Source organism: Canariomyces notabilis (genome assembly GCF_033297395.1).
Source record: "Canariomyces notabilis strain CBS 508.74 unplaced genomic scaffold N656scaffold_4, whole genome shotgun sequence".
Classification (NCBI taxonomy): domain Eukaryota; kingdom Fungi; phylum Ascomycota; class Sordariomycetes; order Sordariales; family Chaetomiaceae; genus Canariomyces; species Canariomyces notabilis.
Genome location: NW_027041826.1, coordinates 699,078 through 720,493, shown reverse-complemented (window position 1 = coordinate 720,493; position 21,416 = coordinate 699,078). Strand labels below are relative to the sequence as shown.

Sequence of the window (21,416 nt, the reverse complement as noted above, 5' to 3'; positions counted from 1 at the left end):
TCTTACGCCCGATTCATGCAGCTTAACCGGCTATTCTGAGGCGGCCTCACTCGTAACTACGCCGGCAGCGAACTCACAAAACAACCAGACATGTCTGGGGCTTCTTCAAGGCTCAGAAATGTCCTAGGCCACCTCTTGTCTGGACCGAAGACGGACAATGTTCCTCACCACTTCTCCCATCTTTCCCCCACACACTTCCTCGAGCGCGCCGCCGCCATTGAGCCCAATGCCGAGGCTGTATATCATGTAACAGCCAGTGGTGAAGTCCTGAGGCGCTCCTACATCGAGCTTGCTGACCGCGCGCGGGGGCTGGCCTATTATCTCCGCAAGAAGGGTTTCAAGCGGGTAGGCCTGCTCGCACCCAACACCCCGGCGTTTCTGGAGGCTATATACGGCATTGCCGCGGCCGGCGGTGTCATGGTGCCGGTTAACTACAGACTGAAGCCCGAAGACATTGCGTACATCATGGACTTTGCCGAGGTGGATTCCATCATTGCAGATGCCGAGTATGAGGGGCTGCTAGACATGTATCGGAAAACGCACCCGAGCGTGCCCGTCATCGTTGACCTGGTGGGTTTGGGCTTTCGTGGTCAGAGCTTAATAATTCCTGTGACTGACTGGTGTCAAGGACAATGGTGGTATTCGGGGCAAGCTATGCGGTCCTTACGACGACGCAGTGCTGGAAGGGCTCAACCGTGATCGGGAGACCGGGAGCAAGGGGTGGGCCGATCTGGCGTCCCAAAGGGTTGCGAATGAGGACGACCTAATTGCCATCCCATTCACTTCCGGGACAACATCAAAGCCCAAGGGCGTGATGTATACCCATCGTGGGGCCTACCTAGCGGCGCTTGCAAACGTTGTAGAATCAGGACTAAACGTTCCTGATGGGAGGTGCAAATACCTCTGGACGTTACCCATGTATGTGACCAACCTGCATGTTCCTCCATTTCCCGTGATACTAACCCAGACACTAACAAGGTTTCACGCTGTGGGCTGGACCTTCCCGTGGTCCGTTTGCGCCGTACGCGGGACGCACGTCTGCCTGCGCAAGGTTGACTACCCGTTGATATGGAAACTCCTCAAGGAACAGGGCATAACACACTTTAACGCCGCACCGACAGTAAATACGTTGCTGTGCGCAGCCGCCGAGGCTGAGCGCCTCCCACGCCCGGTGCGCGTCACCGTCGCCGCCAGCCCGCCGACTGCGCACCTATTTGAGCAAATGACGAACCTCAACCTCCTCCCTGTGCATGTCTACGGCCTCACTGAGACGTACGGCCCCATCACGAAGGGATATGTCCTCCCGGAGTGGGATCCTTTGCCAAAGCACGAAAAGTACGCCAGGATGGCCCGCCAGGGTTACGGATTCGTCACCAGCTTGCCGGTACGCGTCATCAAGCCCGACCAGTCCGAGGGCGTTCTCGTCGATGTGGCCAAGAATGGCAGAGAGATTGGCGAGATTGTCTTCTCCGGGAATATCTGCTGCAAGGGGTATTTTAAGGATGCCGAGGCGACGAGCAAACTGTTTGCCGGTGGGGTGCTACGCTCGGGAGATCTGGCCGTCTGGCATCCGGACGGGAGCATCCAGATCCAAGACCGGGCAAAGGACATCATCATTTCTGGCGGGGAAAACATATCGTCGGTGGCGCTAGAGAGCATGCTGGTTGAGCATCCTGACGTGCTGGAGGCCGGGGTCGTGGCGGTCCCGGACTCGCACTGGGGCGAACGCCCCAAAGCCTATCTGACGGTCAAGGAGGAGCGGAAGAGCCTGAGGCCAGAGGATGTGATTACCTGGGCCAAGCACCAGAGCTCGATTAGTAAGTTTATGGTGCCAAGGGAGGTTGAAATTGTGAGGGAGTTGCCCAAGACGAGCACAGGTAAAATCAAGAAGAATGTGCTGAGGGAGTGGGCGAAAAAGGGAACTCCAAGGGAGGTTGTTCTGAAGTGAGGGATTTGTGGGAGCTATGGGGGTGAACATGTAGCTTAAGCGTGATGATTGAGAGCTAGGTTTTTTGGGGTAGTCAACTTGGACAGGAGTGTCCAAAAGGTAGGAGCTTTAGGCTCCGTGTTGTGGCTATCTCAAATCTCAATCATGCGATCACAACGCACCGATTTGTAGGGATTTGATCATGTGTTGCATTATTTAGATAGGCATCGGCCAGGTCTCGGATAATCACAATAAACAATGGCAGAACCAATAAGGAAGATTTGAAATCAGCTGCAACTCGTTCCAGTTGGGTGACGTCCACGTAAACAGCCCGGATGCTGTGTGGTACAAACGGGGGTGGTCAGGGGTACTCACAGGTAGCAAAGTGTAGGCAAAGTCGGACAATAGCCGCGAGAAAGATGACCTCCATTAGAGTAACGTAGAGTAAATACATTGGTATCACATGCTTCCTGTCTGTCTATTCAAAATACGGTACATCGTCAGTAACCCCTTCTTTGTCGGAGCTCAGGGGCTCCACCGGCCATACATCTACAGAAGACAGGGATCTGAATTGTAGCAGATGCCCCAAGCCCGCGAAACAGTGTGGCGCAACCAAAATCAACAACGCCATGTCATGCCTGATCAAGCGGTGCAGACAGACACCTAGGTAGGGGGTATGTGTATGTGGATGTGAAAGTCATCAGTCATTCGACAGGACCGATTAAAAGCGTAAGTCTAAATAGAAGAAGAAACGAAAAAAAGGAACAGTGAAGCAGAAATCTGGCCGATTGTCAACGATCAGTTGTAGGAGCGGGCGGTGCTGACGGTAACGGGGGCCCGTCACGGGAGGCACTGGCTGTGGTTGGCGAAGCGGGGGCAATCTCAGGATCAGAGATTTGGATATCGAGCTACGATATATCAGCATCAAAGTTTCAACAAACGGGCCGTCGAATCGGGAGAGGGACAATACAGTCATGTAGCCGGTGCGCCTCAAGGGCACAATCTTGGGCGGCACGACACCTTCCTCGCCGCCGCCGACCGTCTTCTCCATCTCGGCATTCCACTGCTCGATCCACTTCTCGAGATTCCGGAGGCGGGATTTGGCGGCCGTGAATCCAAAGTCGTCCCAGAGCCATCCTGTTGCCACGCCTAACACGCCGTCCAAGATATTCCGCCAGTTGTATGGGCTGAAAATAGGGACCAGCTCGCTGTTGAGCTTGTCAATCACACGTCGGAACTCATGTTCTGAGACACCTGCCGGGTCCAGGATGTCGGGGTAGAGATTCGAGAAGGTCGGGGCCAAGTCGCCTTGGAGTAGCCAGTCCCGGCGGACCCTGATGATGCGTGTCGTGGCATATTCAGGGGAGTCGACAGGGACATGGGGATTTAGGTGGGGAAAGCAGGGATGCTGCGGACCCCATTCTTCGCCATGATCAGCTGGCTCATCCGGATCTCCCATAATGGATGAATCGCTCGAAGAGATGGCGGACCCGATGCCTGATATCTGGGACGCCGTCGATTGGCGATTTTGCGGGCCATCGGGTCCACGCTCTAGGTCTGGGGGAAAGCTATCCCCGGCAGTCTCAGGCGGAGTCATGATTGCCTTTCCCTTTCCCTTTTCCACCCTCTGTCTCGAACTGTTCCCGAAACTAAGCCCGACAGACAACTGCGGCCTCGTGAAACTCTGTCCCCTGCTCCTCCTCCTAAACCTTTGAGCTTCGGGGACTTGTAACTGCGCGGGTGGCGGGCGCGATGATGGACCTGCTTCTGGCTCCTCGACCGGCGAGGGCGTAACGCTTACACGCTTCTCGTCGTACGAGTGGCGGAGCGAGGGTGGTAGGCTAATGCGCTGCTCAACTCCGGCGTTGCGCTCCAAGTGGAGACTTGCCCGGTTCGAGATAGAGCGGCGGCCCTGGCGCTGTTCGGGGAGTGTAAGGAGCGGATAATCGCCGGCAGCGGTGCCGGTGGGGTCGGTTTGGTCGTTGGGGAGGCCAAGGGTCGGGTGGGAGAGCGGGATTGCTGGAGGAGGGGGCGTGGACGGACGACGTCGCCTTCGGGATGTATTCGGAGGTGCTAAAGTTCTCGGGGTCGAGTTGGACGGGTTCCAAAGGCGGGTAGCGGAGAGATGGCGAAAGGGCCGTTGGGCAAAAGGGCTGTTGCGGAACGGTGATTGCAGAAAGAAGTCCTGAGTGCCGCCAAGGCCCCTCGGCAACAGGTTGTTTCCGCGCGATGGCCGGCTGGCTGATGCTACGGACAAGGGCGGCGCGGGAGTGGCGATGCGAGGGTCGTTGACAGACTGTTGAAAGGCCGAGGACACTGGTGGGTTTGCAGCAGGCAACGGTGCGGTTTTGGCAGTCGATGCATCTAGGGCGGCTGTTTTCGTCGGGGAGGGGGGATTGGCAGCTGCTGCCGTGGGTGAAGCCGTCGGGAAGACGTGTCAGCGGCGGCCGCCGAGACGGCCTCCGAGCGATTGTTATGCCGTGTTGCCCTTCGTCCTTTTAATCCTTTTCCCCCGCTTCCCCCTTCTCCGAACAGGGCTTTCCGTTTCCGTTTCCGTTTCCACTGCACGCAATCTTCGACGAGCTGCAATGCCGCGGCCCAGCGAACCTTTTCCCTTATGTCACGCAACGCCGGGGACGACTGGCCAATTTCCCTGGATCGACAAACGGCGCACTGTTGCTGGCGTCTAGGACAGCAGCAGCAACAGAGATGCAGGCTGGAGATTGGCGGGCGCGGAATTAGGTCCTGCAGTGGGTTCGCACCTAATGGTGATTGGATTGGCCTTTGTGGATTATTGCTAGCATGCAAGGCGCGATCCATGGCCCACTGGCACCTCATGATGGGGGGAAGCAAATGGAGCAGATTGCATGCAAGAGCGAATGCAGAAAGCTGAACCCCTGCTGCCAGTTGGTGGCACCTGAGTGCCGACTTTCGCCAAGAATTAGAGGGCAGGGCAGTTGAAGTTTTCAGAGTCTCGTCTTGACTCCCGTCACTTTTCACTTGAACAGAACCATTGATACCTCTGTGTATACGGATATGGATGAGCTGACTGCCAAACAATCTCACAAAACACGAAACCATAGTAAATAATGGCGCGTATAAGCCAGCATTTCTCCAACCATTCAGCCAAAGCCCTTCAAGCAGGTCCCCCGGCCTCAATTGCAGTTCTCATTGAAGAGCACGCCAAGGTGCAATACTAGGTACTTAGGTCATCCACCTACACGCACTCACAGCGCTGCATGTGTGGACAAGCTGAGGTGAGCTGCAGCATTTGGGTCACTTGAAATCGCCAGTGTGAAATACGAGAGACACTTCGTAAACAACAGCACAGGCCGACAGGAACAGCGTCTCTGTTTAGTGTAGCCCAGGGGCCAGGGCTGCCTTCCCCGCAAAAATCATCTCTGGGCTTGTCACACTACGGTACTGGTAGTCTTCGAGTTATATATCCAGGCAAGTGGAAGTGTGGGTAGCACAAGGCGGGGCGCCCAATGCCGTCACGTAGGCATCATGCACTGCATCAAGCTATCTCACGACTCGGTGTTATTGGATCTCTCCAGTCCGGACTCAGCTCGCCCTCGACAGACGCACCGAGCCTTTCATCGCCACAATGACCTCGAACCGTCGTCTGCCGTTGTCGGCCCATGCATCCGATATCAGAGCTCAAGGACGGACTACCGGTAGAAAGAAAATCTAGTGTAAGGTAAGTAGGACGATCAGTTGCAGCTCCGACTTTGTCTTTGGAGCTCCCGGCAAGACGCGCCTAGTTTATTACGTCACGGCTACCGCAGCAATCTAAGGCGTCTGGACCAACCTCGTTTCGCTCAACGGGGGCAGGGCAACTCTCTCCCATCTGTTAATATCATTCTCCGGGGCTCGTATTGCCCGGAAGGCTGAGAGATAGACGGCATCTTGATTCTTGAGTGCTTTGCCAGCAGGTACTGACTGAGTACCTATCCTCGCCGACATACATGGACCCACCAACGAGTGCGGGCGCTGTCAGCCCAGGAATTGGCAGGTCGTTGTCCGTGTCAATCGGTGCTTCGGGGGACACGCCGGCCGCGGTCCGTCGCAACACCATACCGCCCGATGATGGTGCAACGGCCCATCGCCGATCCACTCACCCCCAGCTTAGCTTCGAGCCATTGCCCGAGGTCCCACGCGCCCGCCGAAGCTCTACTTTCTCTGCATATAGCTTGAGCGAAGCAAGCCGGGACCTTCAAAATGAGATTATCGACCCCGGGCCTGCCATGCTGCATGAGGAAACTACGTGGCGTTCCTGGCTGCCTCTGATGTTCGCCGTGTTACCCCCCATCGCCGGGCTCATTTTCAAGAATGGCAGCCTATTCTTCAGCGATATCCTCCTCCTAGGACTCGCCGCCGTGTTCCTGCACTGGTCTGTCACGGCGCCATGGTACGTATCATCCTGCGCAAGTTTCGAAGGGCAGGCATTTACCACGCTCTTCTAGGAAATGGTATCACTCTGCCCAACAAGTCCGGGAGGAAGAAGAGGTTCTGCTGGAAGCAGCAGTTGTCGACGACAGCGACGCCGAGGGCAATATAAAATCGCCATCGCCAAAGCCTGACACGGAGCGCGTTGCAGAGGGGAACGGGCGCGCATCGCCGTGTGAAGCAATTAAGGCCGAGAGGGCACGGCTTGCCAATGACGCCTTGAGCAAGTTGAGATCGCAGGAGGAAATGGCGCTCTGGGCATGCTTCATCGCACCGGCACTATCAACTTATCTGTTGTACGCTATACGGAACTCACTGAGCCGGCCCTCCGAAGGACTTGTGTCGAATTTCAACCTCACCATCTTCTTTCTGGCCGCTGAGATCAGTCCGCTCTCGCACTCCATCAAGCTCATTCAGTCGCATACGCTTCACCTGCAGCGTATTGTTCACGCCAATCCCTACCGGGAGAACCGGATCACGTCGACGCAGTGGGAGGAAATGATGAGTCGCATCGCCGACCTTGAAGCACGGGTGGCCTTGCACGAAACTGCACAGCCGGCTAGTCCAACAGTGTCTGAGGACCTCGCGCAGCAAACGAAGCAGATGCAGGCGAACCTCGTTCGAGAGGCCCGGACGGCTGTCCAGCCCGAGATTGACGCTCTCAACCGTGCGGTAAGGCGCTATGAGAAGAAGGCCAGGATTTTGGCGGACGAGACCGAGGCCCGACTGCGCGATCTCGGTTCGCGCGTCGATGATGCCATTTCCCTGTCGGCTGTGGTGGCTTCACGCAAAAGCTCCGGGCAGTGGAGTATCCTTGGATGGTTGATGGATAGCGTCTTGTATTTCCTAATGTTGCCTTTCCGAGCCGTCGTCAAGATGGCCATTCATACGCTCAGGATGGTTTCGGCGAGCCTGGGTGGGCGGAGGAAGGGGTTCAGGGATGGAGACATGGTTAGGCCCGGAAAGGGTCCACGTATGAGCGCGATGCGCGTGACCAGGAGACCGTGATGGGAATTTGGAATTTCCCACGGGGCAACAGTAGGATAATCTGACTCCTGCACAGTGTTTTGCCCTGCCTTCCGGATTATGTGCAATGCCGAGCCCAGTTCGCCTCGACGTTAAGGCACGGACTGCTGGATTAAAGATTACAGGCAGTCTTCCGTAGGAGAGGCCATTCGTAAGCAGTAGCCATGAGGTAAAGGAGAATCGGGAGGTCCTGGTGTTCATGTGACGGATAAAACTGCACCGTCCCCGGAAAATGATCGAGACTGAGGCAGTGAACGAGGAGACTTTGCCCGACCCTAGTGGTTGCACCAGGCCCTGCTCGTCACTCCCGAGCCCTGGGCGCTCCGGGCCGTTAGCTACTCACCAATATCCGAGATATTTACCGAGTACCTGGTAGCAATCACGCTTCTGTCGGCGATTCCTCGAGACGACTTTGATTCTATCGAGCCTGTTATTCTGTCTGTAAGGAGCTTGCCTCGAGTGAGAGTGGTTACACGTTCTCTCAGATCATACCTGTGTATAGTACTGTTGTGGCCATATCATTTGACGTGAAGCAAGAATTAGGAGCTAGAGGGAGAACGAATCGAAGGATATATATCAGAGAACATGAACATGGAGTCAAAAATTGAAGAGGAGAAAAGAAATTCCTGTCGAGGAGTGAATAGGGTAACTCCAGGAGTACAGGATATTGACCACATAAGAGAGATGGATACTATCTGGTTCCTGAAACTTGGGAGTCGAACTCCATTTCACCATAGCAGCCCGAAGTTGAGGAGCTACGCAGGATGTTCGTCGAGGTGCCCCGAGGTGGGCTCTTGGGGTGGTATGTACTGTACAGTAGGTGGAGCCACGCCCACTGCAAAACCCGTGGCCTGTTCGGCGCCCCCTGCAGGTGTTAGTGGGTCGTCTACTTAGCGTTGATGCGATGCTACAGTGCCATCCCGTTCATGTGGGCTTGGCGGAAACCATCACCGCAGTCCCTGAACATCCGGTAATGAATTCTCTTCGACTTCTTGGGGTTGGGGTTTGAATACCTCGCATTTAATGTATGTATGGTCGCTCGACCGTTCTCCGCTTGTTGAAGAGAGAAAGGGGCGTTAGGAGAGAGACAGAAGACAAGGGGCAGGGGATGGAACACAATTATTGGTCGAAGAATCGGACTGAGTGGATCGAAAAGAGTTGGTTGAGCCAGAGGCCTTGACAACAGCTTGGGAAAGCACCATTCTCCAACACAAGCCACCATCTCCCTTTCCCCCATCTTCCCCTTCATCAAGGCAACTCAATACCGTGTCAAACAGGTTTGGAAGCGTTCTAAACCCAGCCATCTTGGTTAATTCAGGGGACGCGGTTGATTTGTGCCTAGCTCGCGAACATGTTCTGGCGGACATGTCGTGTTTCGCACTTCCCCTCGTATGCCGGTCATTTTAGCCTGCGTCGCGGGTTATCTCATCCCGAGGACAAGAAGCGAAGCATCAGCAACGCGCCGATTATCCAAAAAGCTAAGTACTCCGTGGTGAGGCATGCTGTCGGCTGATGCCGAGTCTCGACGATTACATTGGTTCCTTCCACAACGAATCACAAACGGCGATATGATGACCCCTGTTCAAGCCAATTTAGCTGATCGCTTACAACGAGATCCCACATCGAGTTGCGACTTGTCAATCTCTGCCCCGGACTTCAACTGTCCACTCGAAAAACGGCATGGCTTGGCCAGTTCCATGACGGCCACGGCCGTCTGACTTGATTCCCGGAGAGGCCGCTTCGCGCAAATGGATTGGAGAAGCTGGGGACCAAGGCAGCGTAGCCCGGACGTCTTGGTTATTCAGGCCACTCGAATTGTCCATTCATACCCGTCGGCCCCTGATTCCCACAGTGGGATCCTATAGTTCAACGCCAGATTGCCCAGGCCAACCCTCAACGTGTTGGTCCTGGCCAGTCCTTCCGCTTCTGTTATATGTCGCTCGCCATGTCAGACCCCTTGTTTCCACAAGCGATGAGACTCGGACCGAGCTTGCGATTGTCTCGTGGCATCTCCCTCCTTTCATGAGACATTTGTGTTCCTATGTGCTCATACATCTCGCATTCCTTCTCGAACATCGCATAATCTCGATCCTACATTCTGTCCGACGATCCAAGTCGCTGCTACTCGGTACAATACACCCAGCAGATGCGGTGCCTGATGTTTGCTTTCGGGTAATGCACTTGCCGGTGGCCAGAGACTACCACCGATCCTAGGGCGGGTAACTAGTTTGAATCCGAAATCCATCGATTTTCCTCCTTGTTCATAGTCCGCCAGATAATACTCGGTCATGAAGGTTCCGAAGCCCATATGTGGACGAGCTTTGCTCTACCTCTATCTTCTCACCAGCCTCGCCGCTGTAGCAGCATTGGATCCCGCAAAGAGGGATAAGCCGAGGAACCCAGCTCCCAGCTCGCAAGTTGAAAGATCAATAGACAACGAGCAAACAATCGCCAATGCTACACTATTATATGGTAAGTGATCTTAGCTATCGAGACAAAGCGGCATGGGTGATGTGATGGCGACTGAAGAAAAGTAGGCGCACTACCAGACGGTCAGCTTCCCCTCGAACCGGTTATTACGCCCGGATGGGCAGTTGCTGGGACGGTTCTTCTCGCTTCAGGTCTTGCCCATGGCATTCTCGGGCTCAGGTTCGCATGGCTGCACACCTTCTTCAGCACCGCCTTCCTAGCGAGCTTGGGCACGACGGTACTGATCTTGTACCTGATGACTCCGCCTATTGGTAACGCGGTCCAGGGGGCATATGTCGTGGCGGTGGTGTGCACTGGTGCGATCCTTGGAGGGCTGGCTATTGCCTTCCGTGATCTGACAGAGTGTCTTGGCTGCCTCCTAGGCGGGTTCACCCTTAGCGTGTGGCTCCTGACGCTGGGACCTGGCGGACTCATCTCAGACAACACCGGCAAGGTTGTATTCATTGCGGCCTTTACTCTCGCCGGATTCGGCTTGTACTTCAGTCGATGGACACGCAAGCACGGCCTCATCGCCTGCGTCTCCTTCTCTGGCGCGACAGCGACGGTTATCGGCATCGACTGTTTCAGCCGTGCTGGGCTTCGGGAGTTCTGGGCATACATCTGGGCGCTGAATGACGGCTTGTTTCCACTTGGGGTGACCACATATCCGTTGACCCGTGGCATTCGGGTGGAGCTCGCAATCACCATCCTCCTATTCGTCTTTGGCATCATCTCGCAGCTCAGGCTGTGGCGCCTCATCAAGACCCGCCGCAACAGGGGCAAAGAAGAACCGGGTGAGTCTGAGAGGGACTTGGCGACTGAAGAGGACAATATTGGACGTCAAGTAGAGGAAATGGCCAGTCACGAGCGCCGTGAGTGGGAGCGTGTGTATGGAAACGACACAATGAATGTCCATGACGAGCCAAGTCACTCTGACTTGGGTGTTGGCGGCATGGAAAGCGATAAGCGGGATAAGGATAGATCTTTGGCGGTCTCCAACCCCGGGTCCCAACAATCAGCCGAATTACCCCTAGACACAGCCGCCCATTCGCCATCCGCCGAGATACCGATGGCGCAGATACTCACGGGTAATGGCGTTGGTGATTGCAGGGTGATGGCCGAAGTTGCTGGGAACAACAGGTCAGAAGATTTAAGGGAGGATTTGGGAGAGAATATTCCCGGGCGGGCCGAGGTGGGAAGTGACGAACATGTGAGCACGGCTGCTTCAGAGGCCCGGCTCAGCTCCCAGAGTGCCGTTCGATTACCAACATCATATATAGGGTCCGACCCTCCAGTGTCCGGGGATGATGATGGCATGTCGTGTGCGGCAACGTTTGCCGATGGAGGAGACAGATCTCCTCTGGCAGCCGTTGCAGAAAACGCAGGTAATGGGGATGGGCCAGATATACCGTCCAGGCGCTCCGGAGTCGAAAGTCTCGCTAATGGAGTATCTGACAATTTGGCCTCTCTCCATAGAACTCCCGTCCATGCTTCCACAGTTCGCCAAAGGGACGACATCAACGCGCTTGCCGAGGGCCATGAAGCCTTGGTTCCATTAAGTAGGAATTCACGGGGAGACATCGTTTCTATCCTCGCCAACCTAGACGATATGAGCTCCAAGGGGGATGCGGATACTATTGCTTCAAGCGAGGAAAGGAATCCTTTCGAGTCGGAGGAGACTTTGGAAGAGACCGGGATATCAAGACGGGCGCAGAAGGCTTCATCAACGGATAAGCTACATGACCTTGAAAGGGTTATAGACGGCGATCTGGAACTACTGGATCAAGGCGCCGCAGCTTCAACAAAATCAGATTTGACGCCCAACGGAATATCATTGCAGCCACCCTCAGATAACATTGGGCATGCCGCCAACAGCACCAGCACCTCGGACGACGAAAGACAGAATCTATCAATTTCAGGGCACCCCTCGCCCCTAAACAACACAGTAGATCTTCCGAACATAATCTCGGAGGAGACACTACCGATCCCGTCACCTCCTGTGAGTCTCAGCAAGGAGAACCTCCCGCCGCCGTTCTCCCACATTGCTTTGACTTACCGGACAAGCGAATGGGCTAAGCATCTCAACGCTGCTGAGATCCCCGAACCGGATAGCCCGCAATCCCAAGGATATGACGAAGCCGCCTCAAATGCCCAAGAACAGCCCGCTCCCGTGAACGTAGTCGAATTGCAGCATACAGCTGAGAATGCTACGCCTCCGCCAGCAGCTCCGAGGACTGTTAGCATGCTGCCAAACTCGGCTCCGCAGAATGCCACGTCAAAAAGCAGTCCAAGGGGAATTCCATCAGCATCCCCTGACATGGCAATACATTGCGGGAGCACAATGGCTCCTCGCCATGCCGCGTCCAAGACACTAGTTAGCCAGAGCTCAACAATGCTTACTGAGGCCGACGTTGAGAACAACGACGGTTTTTTCCGAATCCCTTCATTACCGCCTCCAATGGAAGGCGCCTGGATGGGCCAACGGGCTGGAACGCCCGCCCGCTTACGCCACCGATCCTCCATGTCAACCCTGGACGACAACCCTCCAATGCGGTCAGGCTCACCGCATGCTAAGCCACAGACGCTGATGGGCCTTCGCGAGGCGTTGCTGCGGAACAGGGCTTCAGCAACCTTTGTGCGCCTTGAAGCCAACGCCAACGCCTCCCATGGTCTAGCCCCAGTTGGCCTGTTGTCGTCTGGTGAAGGTGAAGCCGACCTCGACAACCTCCCCCTCTCCCGGCGGCGCAGCCTCATCCGCCAGGGCAGTCTTCCTCTCCAACACCAGGCACACCCTGCGACGACGACGACGACAACAACAACAACCTTAAGCCCTTCTCCCCACCCGCCGCCGTTCCAGAGTCGCTTCTCGAGCGCGCCTGTCGTGGCCGCCGAAGACAAAGCGGCCCGTCAGGCCAAGCTCCTAGCCAGCTTCCGCAGCAGCGTCGCCGCGGGCCTGGCGGGCGCTGTCAACGCCCCATCATCCCGTGGTAGCAGCAGCAGCAGCATTGAGCAGCAGCGGAGCATACTCCTCGGGCAAAAGGAGGCCGAGGCCCAGCGGCGGGAGCAAGCGAGGCTGGAGCGGGAGTGGAGGGACCGCGCGTTTGGCGAGCGCATGAGGCGCGATGGCGGGCTGTTGATGGGCGCTCATCGCGAGGCTTTGAGGCGGTTGCAGAGGGGTGCTGGGGCGGATATGTAGGTCTATCACAGTACATATCTTAAGGTACTTAGATATTCGTGATTTTGCGGTTAATTCTGTGGGCTGGGTTGCTTGGCAAGGGGGGAGGATTAATGTTGGAGCGTATGGTTTGCCGCATGCTGTCCGTATGCGTGGGAGAGTTCAGCTTGCAAGTGACGTCCACCTGGCTCTTTTCATGTTTATACTCGGAACTAAGAGACAGAATGAGGTTAATTAGGCCATGAGAGCCTCCGATACATGACAATTATATGGGTGGTATTCTATATGCTATGTATGAAGCCATCGCAGACGGATAGAGACCTCCCTCCAGCTAAAGAGTATTAGTAACAACGGCCGCTGTATATGCCAAATAGGGGTGAGGAGTGATACCAGCAAAACAAGGAATGGGGAAAACTCCGATCCAATGCACATGAATGCTCCGCCACTGGCAAGGAACGCAACAAAGAGTAGACGCTATACCTGGCGCCGAGGGCTGTTGTCCCGTGTCCTCACAAATCAACATAGGAACAGTCAAATCAGATGCTTGTCCCATCCAAACCCTATAATCACAAGAGACCACCGATCCTACCGCGTGTCAAGCCTCATTACACCGTCTCCGTACTCCCATTTCCAATAACCGTTCTCATTTTTGGCAGCGATGGATCGCTGGCAAGAATTCTCTCCGAGTCTCGCCCCCTCGCAGCGTCCGGCGGATTATCAGCCGCATCATCCCTCCTGCCTGCTCCTTTCCTCGAATTACCAAACAACCCCCCAAGGCCCATGCTAAGCGTATGACTTAGACTCCTCGCCCGACCCCTGAACCCGCTCGTACCTCCACTGACACCCCTGCCAGAGTTCGTGGAATTGCTTCCGGAAGATCCAAGCGGGCCCTTACCCACATCGAGAGCGCTACCACTCGCGCCCCTTTCCCGCCGAGGCTGATTTGGATCTTGAGATTGTCTGTCTCCCTCGTCAGGAGGATTATCATCCTGATACGGCGGCGCAAACAAGCTACTCCTTAACCCGGACCGCTGAGTCCGTTTAGTAGATACTCCCCCTTGTGGGGCGCCGCCTAACCCCGTGGCGGTTGACGGGCTATGGCTGACGGTTCCGGAACCATCAAGATGTGCCAGCAGCTTATCGGCCACAACGGCTGTTAGGGTGGACGAGAAGGGCGAGGGCGAGATGACTGGAGTGTTGTAGTGATGGTGCAGGGATGAGCGGGGGGTCGTCGGAGTAGCAGTGTTGTTGTTGGCTGAGGCAACGGTGGTGGTTATTCGGGGCGGAGTGGTGCCTGTTATTGTTGGTATTGTCGGGGTCATCTGGCTGGATTGCGTCTGACTGGGCGTCCCGGAGGGGGAAATGTCGGGTACTTGTTGCTCGCCCTCCAGGGATGTGGCAGCCGTAGAGGCCACAACCGACATGATCGAGTCTGAGGAGATCGTGTGTGGGCCGAGATGTGGACGATGGCCATGGTCAGGCGGGGTCTCGCTTTCTCTCCAGGGATTTCCCAACAAGGGCGAGTGCTCGTCCTCATCGCCACTGTCATCCTCGCTAATGAAAGGAGGTTTAAGCTTTGTCGAAGCACCCGCGGAGACCCGCGATGTGGAAAATCTCGCGCCAGATAACGCTGCTAGGGGTTTGTTGACGGCTTCTCTGAAGCTGAGGCCGGACCATCGGGACGACCGTGGGGATCGAACTGTGTCGCTGCCCCGGCGGGGAGGTTGGCGCGGCGCTGGAAGCCCCGCCCCAGGGTCTTGGTGCGAAAGACCGATAGTCTCCTCAATACCTTCGGCATCAGAAAGCGTAGGCTCGTCCTCAATATCGTTCCGCGGCCTACCGCTGGTGATGAGGAAGACCCCGAAAAAGGTGAATAAACAGCCGCCGACAAATTTGACGGCTTGCTCACCAGTGGTGCGCTCAAAGTCGCGGTACAGGACAGCGCTGCCAATGATCACAGACAGGGTGAAAATAACAAACTGGGTCGGAATGACCTGGGTGGATTCGAAACGCTGGAGGGCCTTGTTTAGGTATTTAACTTGCATGATGGCAGTGGTGAGGAGGACTAATAATAAGCCGTAGGTTACTGGGGTGGTGAATGCGCCGAGCAGCGTCGAGGACAACATGGAAGACACGCCCTTTGTTGAGAGGGCTGTGTACCCACCTGAAGACATTGTCAGCTGCGGCTTTGTGTTGTGTGAAGAGCACCGTCTACATACCGAATAGGCCCACAAGTCCGAGATCGATCAAAATGGTCCGACTTCCATACCGCGGGCTCAGCCACATGAGCAATATAATCAGCGCGCAGCTCACTCCCATGTATATTTCGAATTCCATGGTGGTGATGGCATCCCACACCTCGTGCGGGCCTAGCTTCGTCTCCTCCGTCTTTGCGCTCAGCACAACGGTTACGGCGCCCGTAATGGCGATGATGACGCCCCAAAAGTCGCGCTGCCTGAACACTTCCTTGAAAAAGATGGGTGCGATAACGCAGTTCGAGACGAGCGCTACCACGCCCAGTGGGCTGACGATGGAGGCCGGGGCAAAGCCGTAGGCCAGGAAGTTGCCCATCTCGCCCACCGTGATAAGCACCTGCCCGAGCCACCAGTAGGGGTCCCTCAAGTATGTCAACGACACCTTGGCTTCTTCCTCTCCGGAATGTTCTGTCCAGCGCGAGTCATCGGATCGGAAAGACTGAGCGAGATGGCTCATCTCGGAATCACCGTGCTCATCATCTTCGGTGTACGGGCCGGCACTGCCGTCGCCGGGTCTCGAGGCACTCAAGGCCGCATCCGGATTCCCGTTTGAGGTGTCGGCAGCACCGTACCCCCTTATTTCCCCCTCGGCATGCGGGCCGGAAATGGCATTCCTCATCGCTTGCTTCGCACGCTCCCGTATCTGCAGCTTCTTCCTGTGCAACCGGATGTGGGCATATCGTTGGACATTGAGCGCGAGGGCAATCAGCACGTTTCCGCATATTGCCGTAATAATGCCGATCAGGCTCGACCAGTTCTGAAGCTCGTGATCCGGGTCGCTGGCATCATTGCCGTCGCCGCCAAGGAAGGAGGGCCAATCAGACCAGGCACGGTCGGCCAGCGTCGACGAGGGCAGCGGTAGTAGATACATGGCTTCGCTGTGCACGCTGGTGCAGCAGTAAAGGCACGATGGCCGTCGACCCTGAGGCGCACGGGTCTTGCCGGTTAGGATGGCGGATCATGGGCGCCGTCGGAGACGGATTGCACCTGGGCAGGTACAGTACTGTACGCTTCGCGGCGTCAGTTGAGTGGAGTGTCTCGTTGGTTTATTGCCCAGCAGGCAGCTCCGTCATTGCTCAGCAATCATAAAAGCAATCAAAGAGCCATCTAGAAGTAATATAGAGAAGTAAAAGTAGAGTTCGATCAGGGAAGAAAAAGGCTTGTGAACCGTGAAAGCATTAGCGTAGGAAGGCGATGGAGAGCTACCCTGATTATGGATCTCTGATCGCGCGACTCCCGCGGTGTTGGTTTGTGCCGCTGGAGTAAGACGGCATTCTTGCAGTGGACCACAGCATGCAACCTGGTCGATGCGGGATAACGTCAATTGCTTGGCGTATTCCCAGGGTTGGCTCCTTTTGTGTTGGACTCGCATCAAACTTCGAAGTGAATGTGAATGCGCCACATACAACGTATCAAAACACCTGAGGACAGTGTGGGCCGGGTATTTAGGTCCATAAGATCTTCGAAGCCCTTCTTTTGCCTGGTGAGCAGAGAGATCCTTTGTATTTGTACGTCGAAGTCATGGAATCCGAGATTCATCGAACATCATGTTGTGCCACCAACCATGCACCGTTATCTATCCTCTGATGTTCTACAATACTACCATAGCCGGAATCAAACTGCAATTGTAACACAATACTCCATATACTCCATATAGACAAGTCTTCTTGCCTACAGAGGGAAAGAGCCCAGATGCTAGAAGTGGCAGGAATGGCCTGGATGAATACCACTGTCGTGCTACTTGCAAAGTTGCGCTACGTGTGATCCTAACTTTTGATTGATGCATAGATATGCTTTTTATCGGGACTCTAATGATTTCCTGTTAATTAGCGGATGCCTCTTCCCGAGCTTAAAGCTGCCCCACTGTCGCCAGAGTGTCGTCAACCATCAAACTGCAGCTAACACCGTCGTCAACAGACACATCGAGACCATCAACACAATGCCAGACGACGAGCCCTCGAAAAACCCCTTTGTGCGCTTCAAGCAACACGTCGACTCGAACATTCAAGCGGGCGTCAACACCGTTCTGTCCCTCCCGTCCACCCTCTCCCGCACCAGCAACAACGACAGCAATTATCCCGACACTAGCGACAGCGAAATGACCAAACCCACAGACTCCTGGCACCCGCCTTCCTCGCCGTCTCCCACAACTCCCTTCGACAACCAAATATCAACACCAACTGCACATCATGATGACGCCCTTCAGCCCTCCCCGCAGCTCGAAGCCGCCATCGACGCCCTTCGCGGCGGCTCCCACGCCGACGCGGATCTCGCCTGGCGGCTTTTCCTCACACGATCGGCCTACTCCCCAATCCGGCTGCATCGTGAGCTGGGTTGGTCTCCGCAGCCCAATGACAACAACACCAACAGCCACGAGTACTACCCCGCGCCATCCACCTCGACGGGCTGGCTAGATGCCTTTGAGGACTTGCTGCTTGCCAGCTCGGGCGCCGAGATGGCCGATCTGCGCGAGCGGAGTCTCGCCTACCCCAGTCCGCCGCGGACCTTGTGGCATGACCTGGTGCACTGGGGAGGAGGAGCTCCGTGGGCCGAGGTGATGTGGCTGAAGAGATTGGAGACGAGGAAGCTGAGGGAGGTGTACTTCCCCGTCTGTGACCGCATCAGCGGGTGGCGGTCGCCGGCGACGAGGGAGGAGTGGGTCGAGACGAGGCGACGAGAGGAATCCGAGGTCTCGGACCGGTGGAGGGAAGTTCAGAGGGAGTTTGGATCCGGCGGTAAGAGGGGAAGGCAGGGGGACGAGGAAGAAGATGGCGAAATGGGGTCGTTCTTTTCGGATATTAGTGCGGTCGTGAAGGCGTTGGGGAGATTCCTCGAGGACGAGGTTCGTTCGTCACCGTGGCCTGGCAGGCGCGGCGGAGAGGGAGAGAAGAAGCGCGAGGGAAAGACTGCTGAGGATGGCGATGAGCCCGAGACGGAAAATGACCTGTACTCGATCATTCGGTCTGCCTTCAACGAGTCGGAGCGATCGCTGTCTACGCTTTTCAAGTCTATCGCCGAGGGCCGACGTGACAACAGCTTCTGGGAACCCAAGCCGGCATCTCAGCCAAAGACTGAGACCACAGAGATCGTGGAGGACGGTATCACCAAGAAGACTACCAAGACCGAATATAAGGACGACCGGGGCAACAAGCGCTCCAAGATTGAGACCATCTGGACCGATGAAGACGGCCGCGTTATTCTGAAACAGGTCCAGAGTTCGAGTGAGCGTTCACACCAGTGGCACGCGACGTTCGGAGGGCACGACAATGCCAGCGATGCCATTGAAGATGAAAAATTCCATGATCATGACAAGGAGCAAGCCAATAGCTCGAAAGAACGGAGGAAGGAGGGCGGCTGGTTCTGGAAATGAAGCAAAGATTGACTGGCCGGTGGGCCGAATGAGCACTTCACAAATCCCCACTCCTTTCTGTCAGAGATCGATGGGTATGAATTCTGTCTGTATGGAAGGCTTTATTAAAGCTGCTTCTAGCTGTATATATTCAACCTCACTCAAACTGCCTCCTGAACATACAATATGCCAAGTCATATGCGACTTTGGGTTTTGCTGAGCAAGTTAGTGATGCTGCTCAGCTGCTTGGTTAAATACTACTGAGTAAATAATGGCCTGGTCCCTTTTATTTCTTTCCCGACCGCACCTTGGCTTTCTTTTTCCGCATCATCCTCTTCCTCGCAATAATCTTGGTCCTCATCGCAAGCTTGGCGTCAGCTTTCTTTCTCGCCTCCTTGTTCGGCAGAGGCTCATCGCTACCTCCTCCCTTCTCTCCCTTCCCGCCCTTACCTCCACTACCTTTCCTAATGCCTTTCGGCTTGCCGCTATTCGCATCCTTTTCCTTATCCTCCTTCCCTTTCGCATGCGCAGGCTTTGGACCGAACTGCCTTGTCTTCTCCTCCTGCGCCCGCCGCCTCTGGACGACATTGGCATTCTCGATAGCAAACTCGACAATCAGGCGCTGCGTCTTGCCAGCCTCATTCTTCAGGGCGTGACCGTTGAGCCACCGCATGCCCATGAGCGCCCACCGATGGGATGAGTACTCGATGAAACCGTAGCCACGACTCTTGCCGGCACCGGTTTTCTCGTCCACCTTGGAGCCTTCCTTGGTCTCAAAGACAATCTTGGCTTGACGCACCACACCCTTGCCCTTCTCCTTCCGGCGGCGCTCTGCCTCCCTATCTTGCTCGCCGCCTCTGGTCTTCTCTTCCTTGGAAAGCGGCTGTCTGCGCCCTTCCTTGACGTCCTTGGCGAAGCCGACGATGGCTTCACGGGCGAGGGCTTTTAAGTCTTTGGAGCCGATGTTGTGCGGGATGTTGCGTATCGCAAGACGAGTCAGGCTCAAGTGCAAAGCTGGGTTCGACTCGATGAGCTTCTTCCGTTGTTTGGCGCTCGCCTCCCTCATTTTAATCTCGGATGGGGAAAGCTTGCTGTAGAGAGGCGAGTTCTTGGAAATTGCGCCCTCTGACAAGAGGAAAAGCCTGCGTTTATCCTCCTTCTTACCCTTGCCGCCAGGGCCTGCCTCAGCCAGTCGCGTAGCCTCCTCCTTGCTTACGGCCTTAGCAACCTGTAAGATTCGGCCTTCGATTGTGTATTTGCCTTCTGGATCAACTGTTTCATCTTGCAAGATAGAGTGCTTGGACAGCGTCGGAGCAGGACGATGGCGTGGTGCTCCTTTCAAACATGCCATACAGTCCTCGAGTTTGAAGAAACAGACAAATCCAGTACCGGCTGGCCGGTCGGTGGCACGATCCTTCACAACTCTAGCGTATCTTATTGGGCCGAATTTCACGAAATGGGCTTTCAGTGCCTCGTCTGTCGTGGTGTAGGGAAGGTTGCGGATGAAGAGAGTTGTCGAGTTGTCCGTCATTAGCTTCTTGGAGTTCTTGTCTCCGTCTTCGGACGCACTCGACCCATCCGTTTCAGAACCATCATCAGCCTCCTCATCTCCGCTGTCTTCGTCTTCGTCTTCATCCTCTTCGCCCCCCTCGTCCTCCTCCTCATCCTTGGCCTTAGCCTCTTCATCACTGTCCTCCTCATCCTCTAAGTTTTCCCCATAGTTTTTGAAGAAATTCACCAAATCCCTGTCTTCCTGGGTCATATTCGGATCCTCATCCTCGTCCTCATCCTTCGCCTGCTTGGTCTTCTTGGCCTTGGAAGTTTTGCTCGGGTTTTCAACTTCGTCGCCTGCGTCCGTAGCGCTCTTTTGCTGCTCCCAAGTCTGCTTGTCCACTGCCCAGTCGACCGCCAGCGTTCGCCCATCGACTATCTTACCATTGATAGCCTCTATGGCCTTTTCGGCATGCTTGCGCCGACGAAGCGTGACGAAACCGAAGCCAGCGAGTTTGCCCTTTTGGTTGGGCAAATCGGCATACTTTACCTTGCCGAAACTCTGGAACAGCTTTGCAAGTTGGTCCGGAGTCTTGATGGTCCAGGGCAAATTTCGAATGATGAGCTTTGAGGGCTTCCGAGTCTCCGCCAATTCCTGCTCGCGCTTTCGTTTCTCCTCAATGACCTTTGATGCAGTCTCAGGTTTGACTTTGGCAGTATCACGGAGCCGTGGCAGAGCAATATCCAGCCTCAACCGGCGTCCTTCGAAGAGCTCGTTGTTGAGCTTCTCCTTGGCTTCAGTTGCATCTTCGGGGTCGGCGAATGAAACGAAGCCGTAGCCCCTTGACGTTTTTGTCTTTGGATCGATTACAACGGTGGCATGCTTGACGGGGTAGTGTTGAGAAAAGAACTCGGTGAGCGATTCGCTTGTGGCCGTTGGAGGGAGCGACCGAACAAACAGCGATCGATGGGACTCAATACGCGCTTTTTTGCTCGGCGGATTGGAAGTCTGTGCAGTGCCGCCCTCTGTCCCGGCATCTGCATCCTCGGCCTCGCGTTCGCGCTTCTTGTTCCCAGACTTTGCCATCATGTAGCTGTCCCCAATGGTGTGTTGCTGGCTGTTTGGTCGAAGCTCCTTCCTTGCCCAAAGAAAAAAATAAAAGAAAGCTCCTGGGAAGGGGCGATAAGCCGCTTATCGTAGGAATGTGGGGCAAGTCAGGAAAGAAAAGTGGAGACTGGAGAAATAACCCCTCCAAATCCCAAGCGCTAGTACAG

The 21,416-nt window shown here is 55.5% G+C and overlaps 7 protein-coding genes across 7 annotated transcripts; 4 read left to right on the top strand and 3 right to left on the bottom strand.

Annotated features, from left to right (window-relative positions):
* Positions 1-90: 90 nt before the first annotated feature.
* On the top strand, positions 91-2,202 carry N656DRAFT_726372 (acetyl-CoA synthetase-like protein; the record flags this gene model as incomplete). The annotated part of the gene is given in 3 exon segments (XM_064812573.1): positions 91-609; positions 629-918; positions 979-2,202. 3 exon segments carry the CDS (start codon positions 91-93, stop codon positions 1,946-1,948), a joined length of 1,779 nt encoding a protein of 592 aa, XP_064672737.1. The 3' UTR covers positions 1,949-2,202.
* Positions 2,203-2,335: 133 nt separating this feature from the next.
* On the bottom strand, positions 2,336-4,765 carry N656DRAFT_827255 (uncharacterized protein; the record flags this gene model as incomplete). Its single annotated transcript, XM_064818501.1, has 3 exons — positions 2,336-2,835; positions 2,898-4,243; positions 4,690-4,765. 3 exons carry the CDS (start codon positions 4,763-4,765, stop codon positions 2,719-2,721), a joined length of 1,539 nt encoding a protein of 512 aa, XP_064672736.1. The 3' UTR covers positions 2,336-2,718.
* A 725-nt stretch (positions 4,766-5,490) lies between these two features.
* N656DRAFT_776252 (uncharacterized protein) lies at positions 5,491-7,592 on the top strand. The gene is made up of 2 exons (XM_064814600.1): positions 5,491-6,338; positions 6,394-7,592. Exons 1-2 carry the CDS (start codon positions 5,896-5,898, stop codon positions 7,382-7,384), a joined length of 1,434 nt encoding a protein of 477 aa, XP_064672735.1. The 5' UTR covers positions 5,491-5,895; the 3' UTR covers positions 7,385-7,592.
* Positions 7,593-9,690: 2,098 nt separating this feature from the next.
* N656DRAFT_795852 (uncharacterized protein) lies at positions 9,691-13,067 on the top strand (the record flags this gene model as incomplete). Its single annotated transcript, XM_064817467.1, has 2 exons — positions 9,691-9,874; positions 9,940-13,067. 2 exons carry the CDS (start codon positions 9,691-9,693, stop codon positions 13,065-13,067), a joined length of 3,312 nt encoding a protein of 1,103 aa, XP_064672734.1.
* Positions 13,068-13,359: 292 nt separating this feature from the next.
* Positions 13,360-16,271, bottom strand: N656DRAFT_485637 (DUF803-domain-containing protein). Its single transcript, XM_064809814.1, has 2 exons — positions 15,266-16,271; positions 13,360-15,210 (listed from the first exon to the last, which is right to left on the bottom strand). The coding sequence occupies exons 1-2, from the start codon at positions 16,170-16,172 to the stop codon at positions 13,652-13,654; spliced, it is 2,466 nt and encodes an 821-aa protein (XP_064672733.1). The 5' UTR covers positions 16,173-16,271; the 3' UTR covers positions 13,360-13,651.
* A 381-nt stretch (positions 16,272-16,652) lies between these two features.
* On the top strand, positions 16,653-18,922 carry N656DRAFT_776249 (uncharacterized protein). Its single transcript, XM_064814599.1, has one exon. The coding sequence runs from the start codon at positions 17,082-17,084 to the stop codon at positions 18,669-18,671; it is 1,590 nt and encodes a 529-aa protein (XP_064672732.1). The 5' UTR covers positions 16,653-17,081; the 3' UTR covers positions 18,672-18,922.
* N656DRAFT_776248 (RNA-binding domain-containing protein) lies at positions 18,483-21,281 on the bottom strand. The gene has a single exon (XM_064814598.1). It carries the CDS (start codon positions 21,226-21,228, stop codon positions 18,937-18,939), a length of 2,292 nt encoding a protein of 763 aa, XP_064672731.1. The 5' UTR covers positions 21,229-21,281; the 3' UTR covers positions 18,483-18,936.
* Between the last annotated feature and the right edge of the window lie 135 nt (positions 21,282-21,416).

What these genes read in the sequence shown, in the direction of transcription:
- N656DRAFT_776252 (XM_064814600.1), top strand. Translation starts at nt 5,896, where the DNA reads ATGGACCCACCAACGAGTGCGGGCGCTGTCAGCCCAGGAATTGGCAGG. An exon ending in TGGTCTGTCACGGCGCCATG is followed by an intron (nt 6,339 to 6,393) that starts GTACGTATCATC and finishes ACGCTCTTCTAG; the next exon opens with GAAATGGTATCACTCTGCCC.
- N656DRAFT_485637 (XM_064809814.1), bottom strand. Translation starts at nt 16,172, where the DNA reads ATGTATCTACTACCGCTGCCCTCGTCGACGCTGGCCGACCGTGCCTGG. An exon ending in CGGACTTGTGGGCCTATTCG is followed by an intron (nt 15,211 to 15,265) that starts GTATGTAGACGG and finishes CAATGTCTTCAG; the next exon opens with GTGGGTACACAGCCCTCTCA.
- N656DRAFT_776249 (XM_064814599.1), top strand. Translation starts at nt 17,082, where the DNA reads ATGCATAGATATGCTTTTTATCGGGACTCTAATGATTTCCTGTTAATT.
- N656DRAFT_776248 (XM_064814598.1), bottom strand. Translation starts at nt 21,228, where the DNA reads ATGGCAAAGTCTGGGAACAAGAAGCGCGAACGCGAGGCCGAGGATGCA.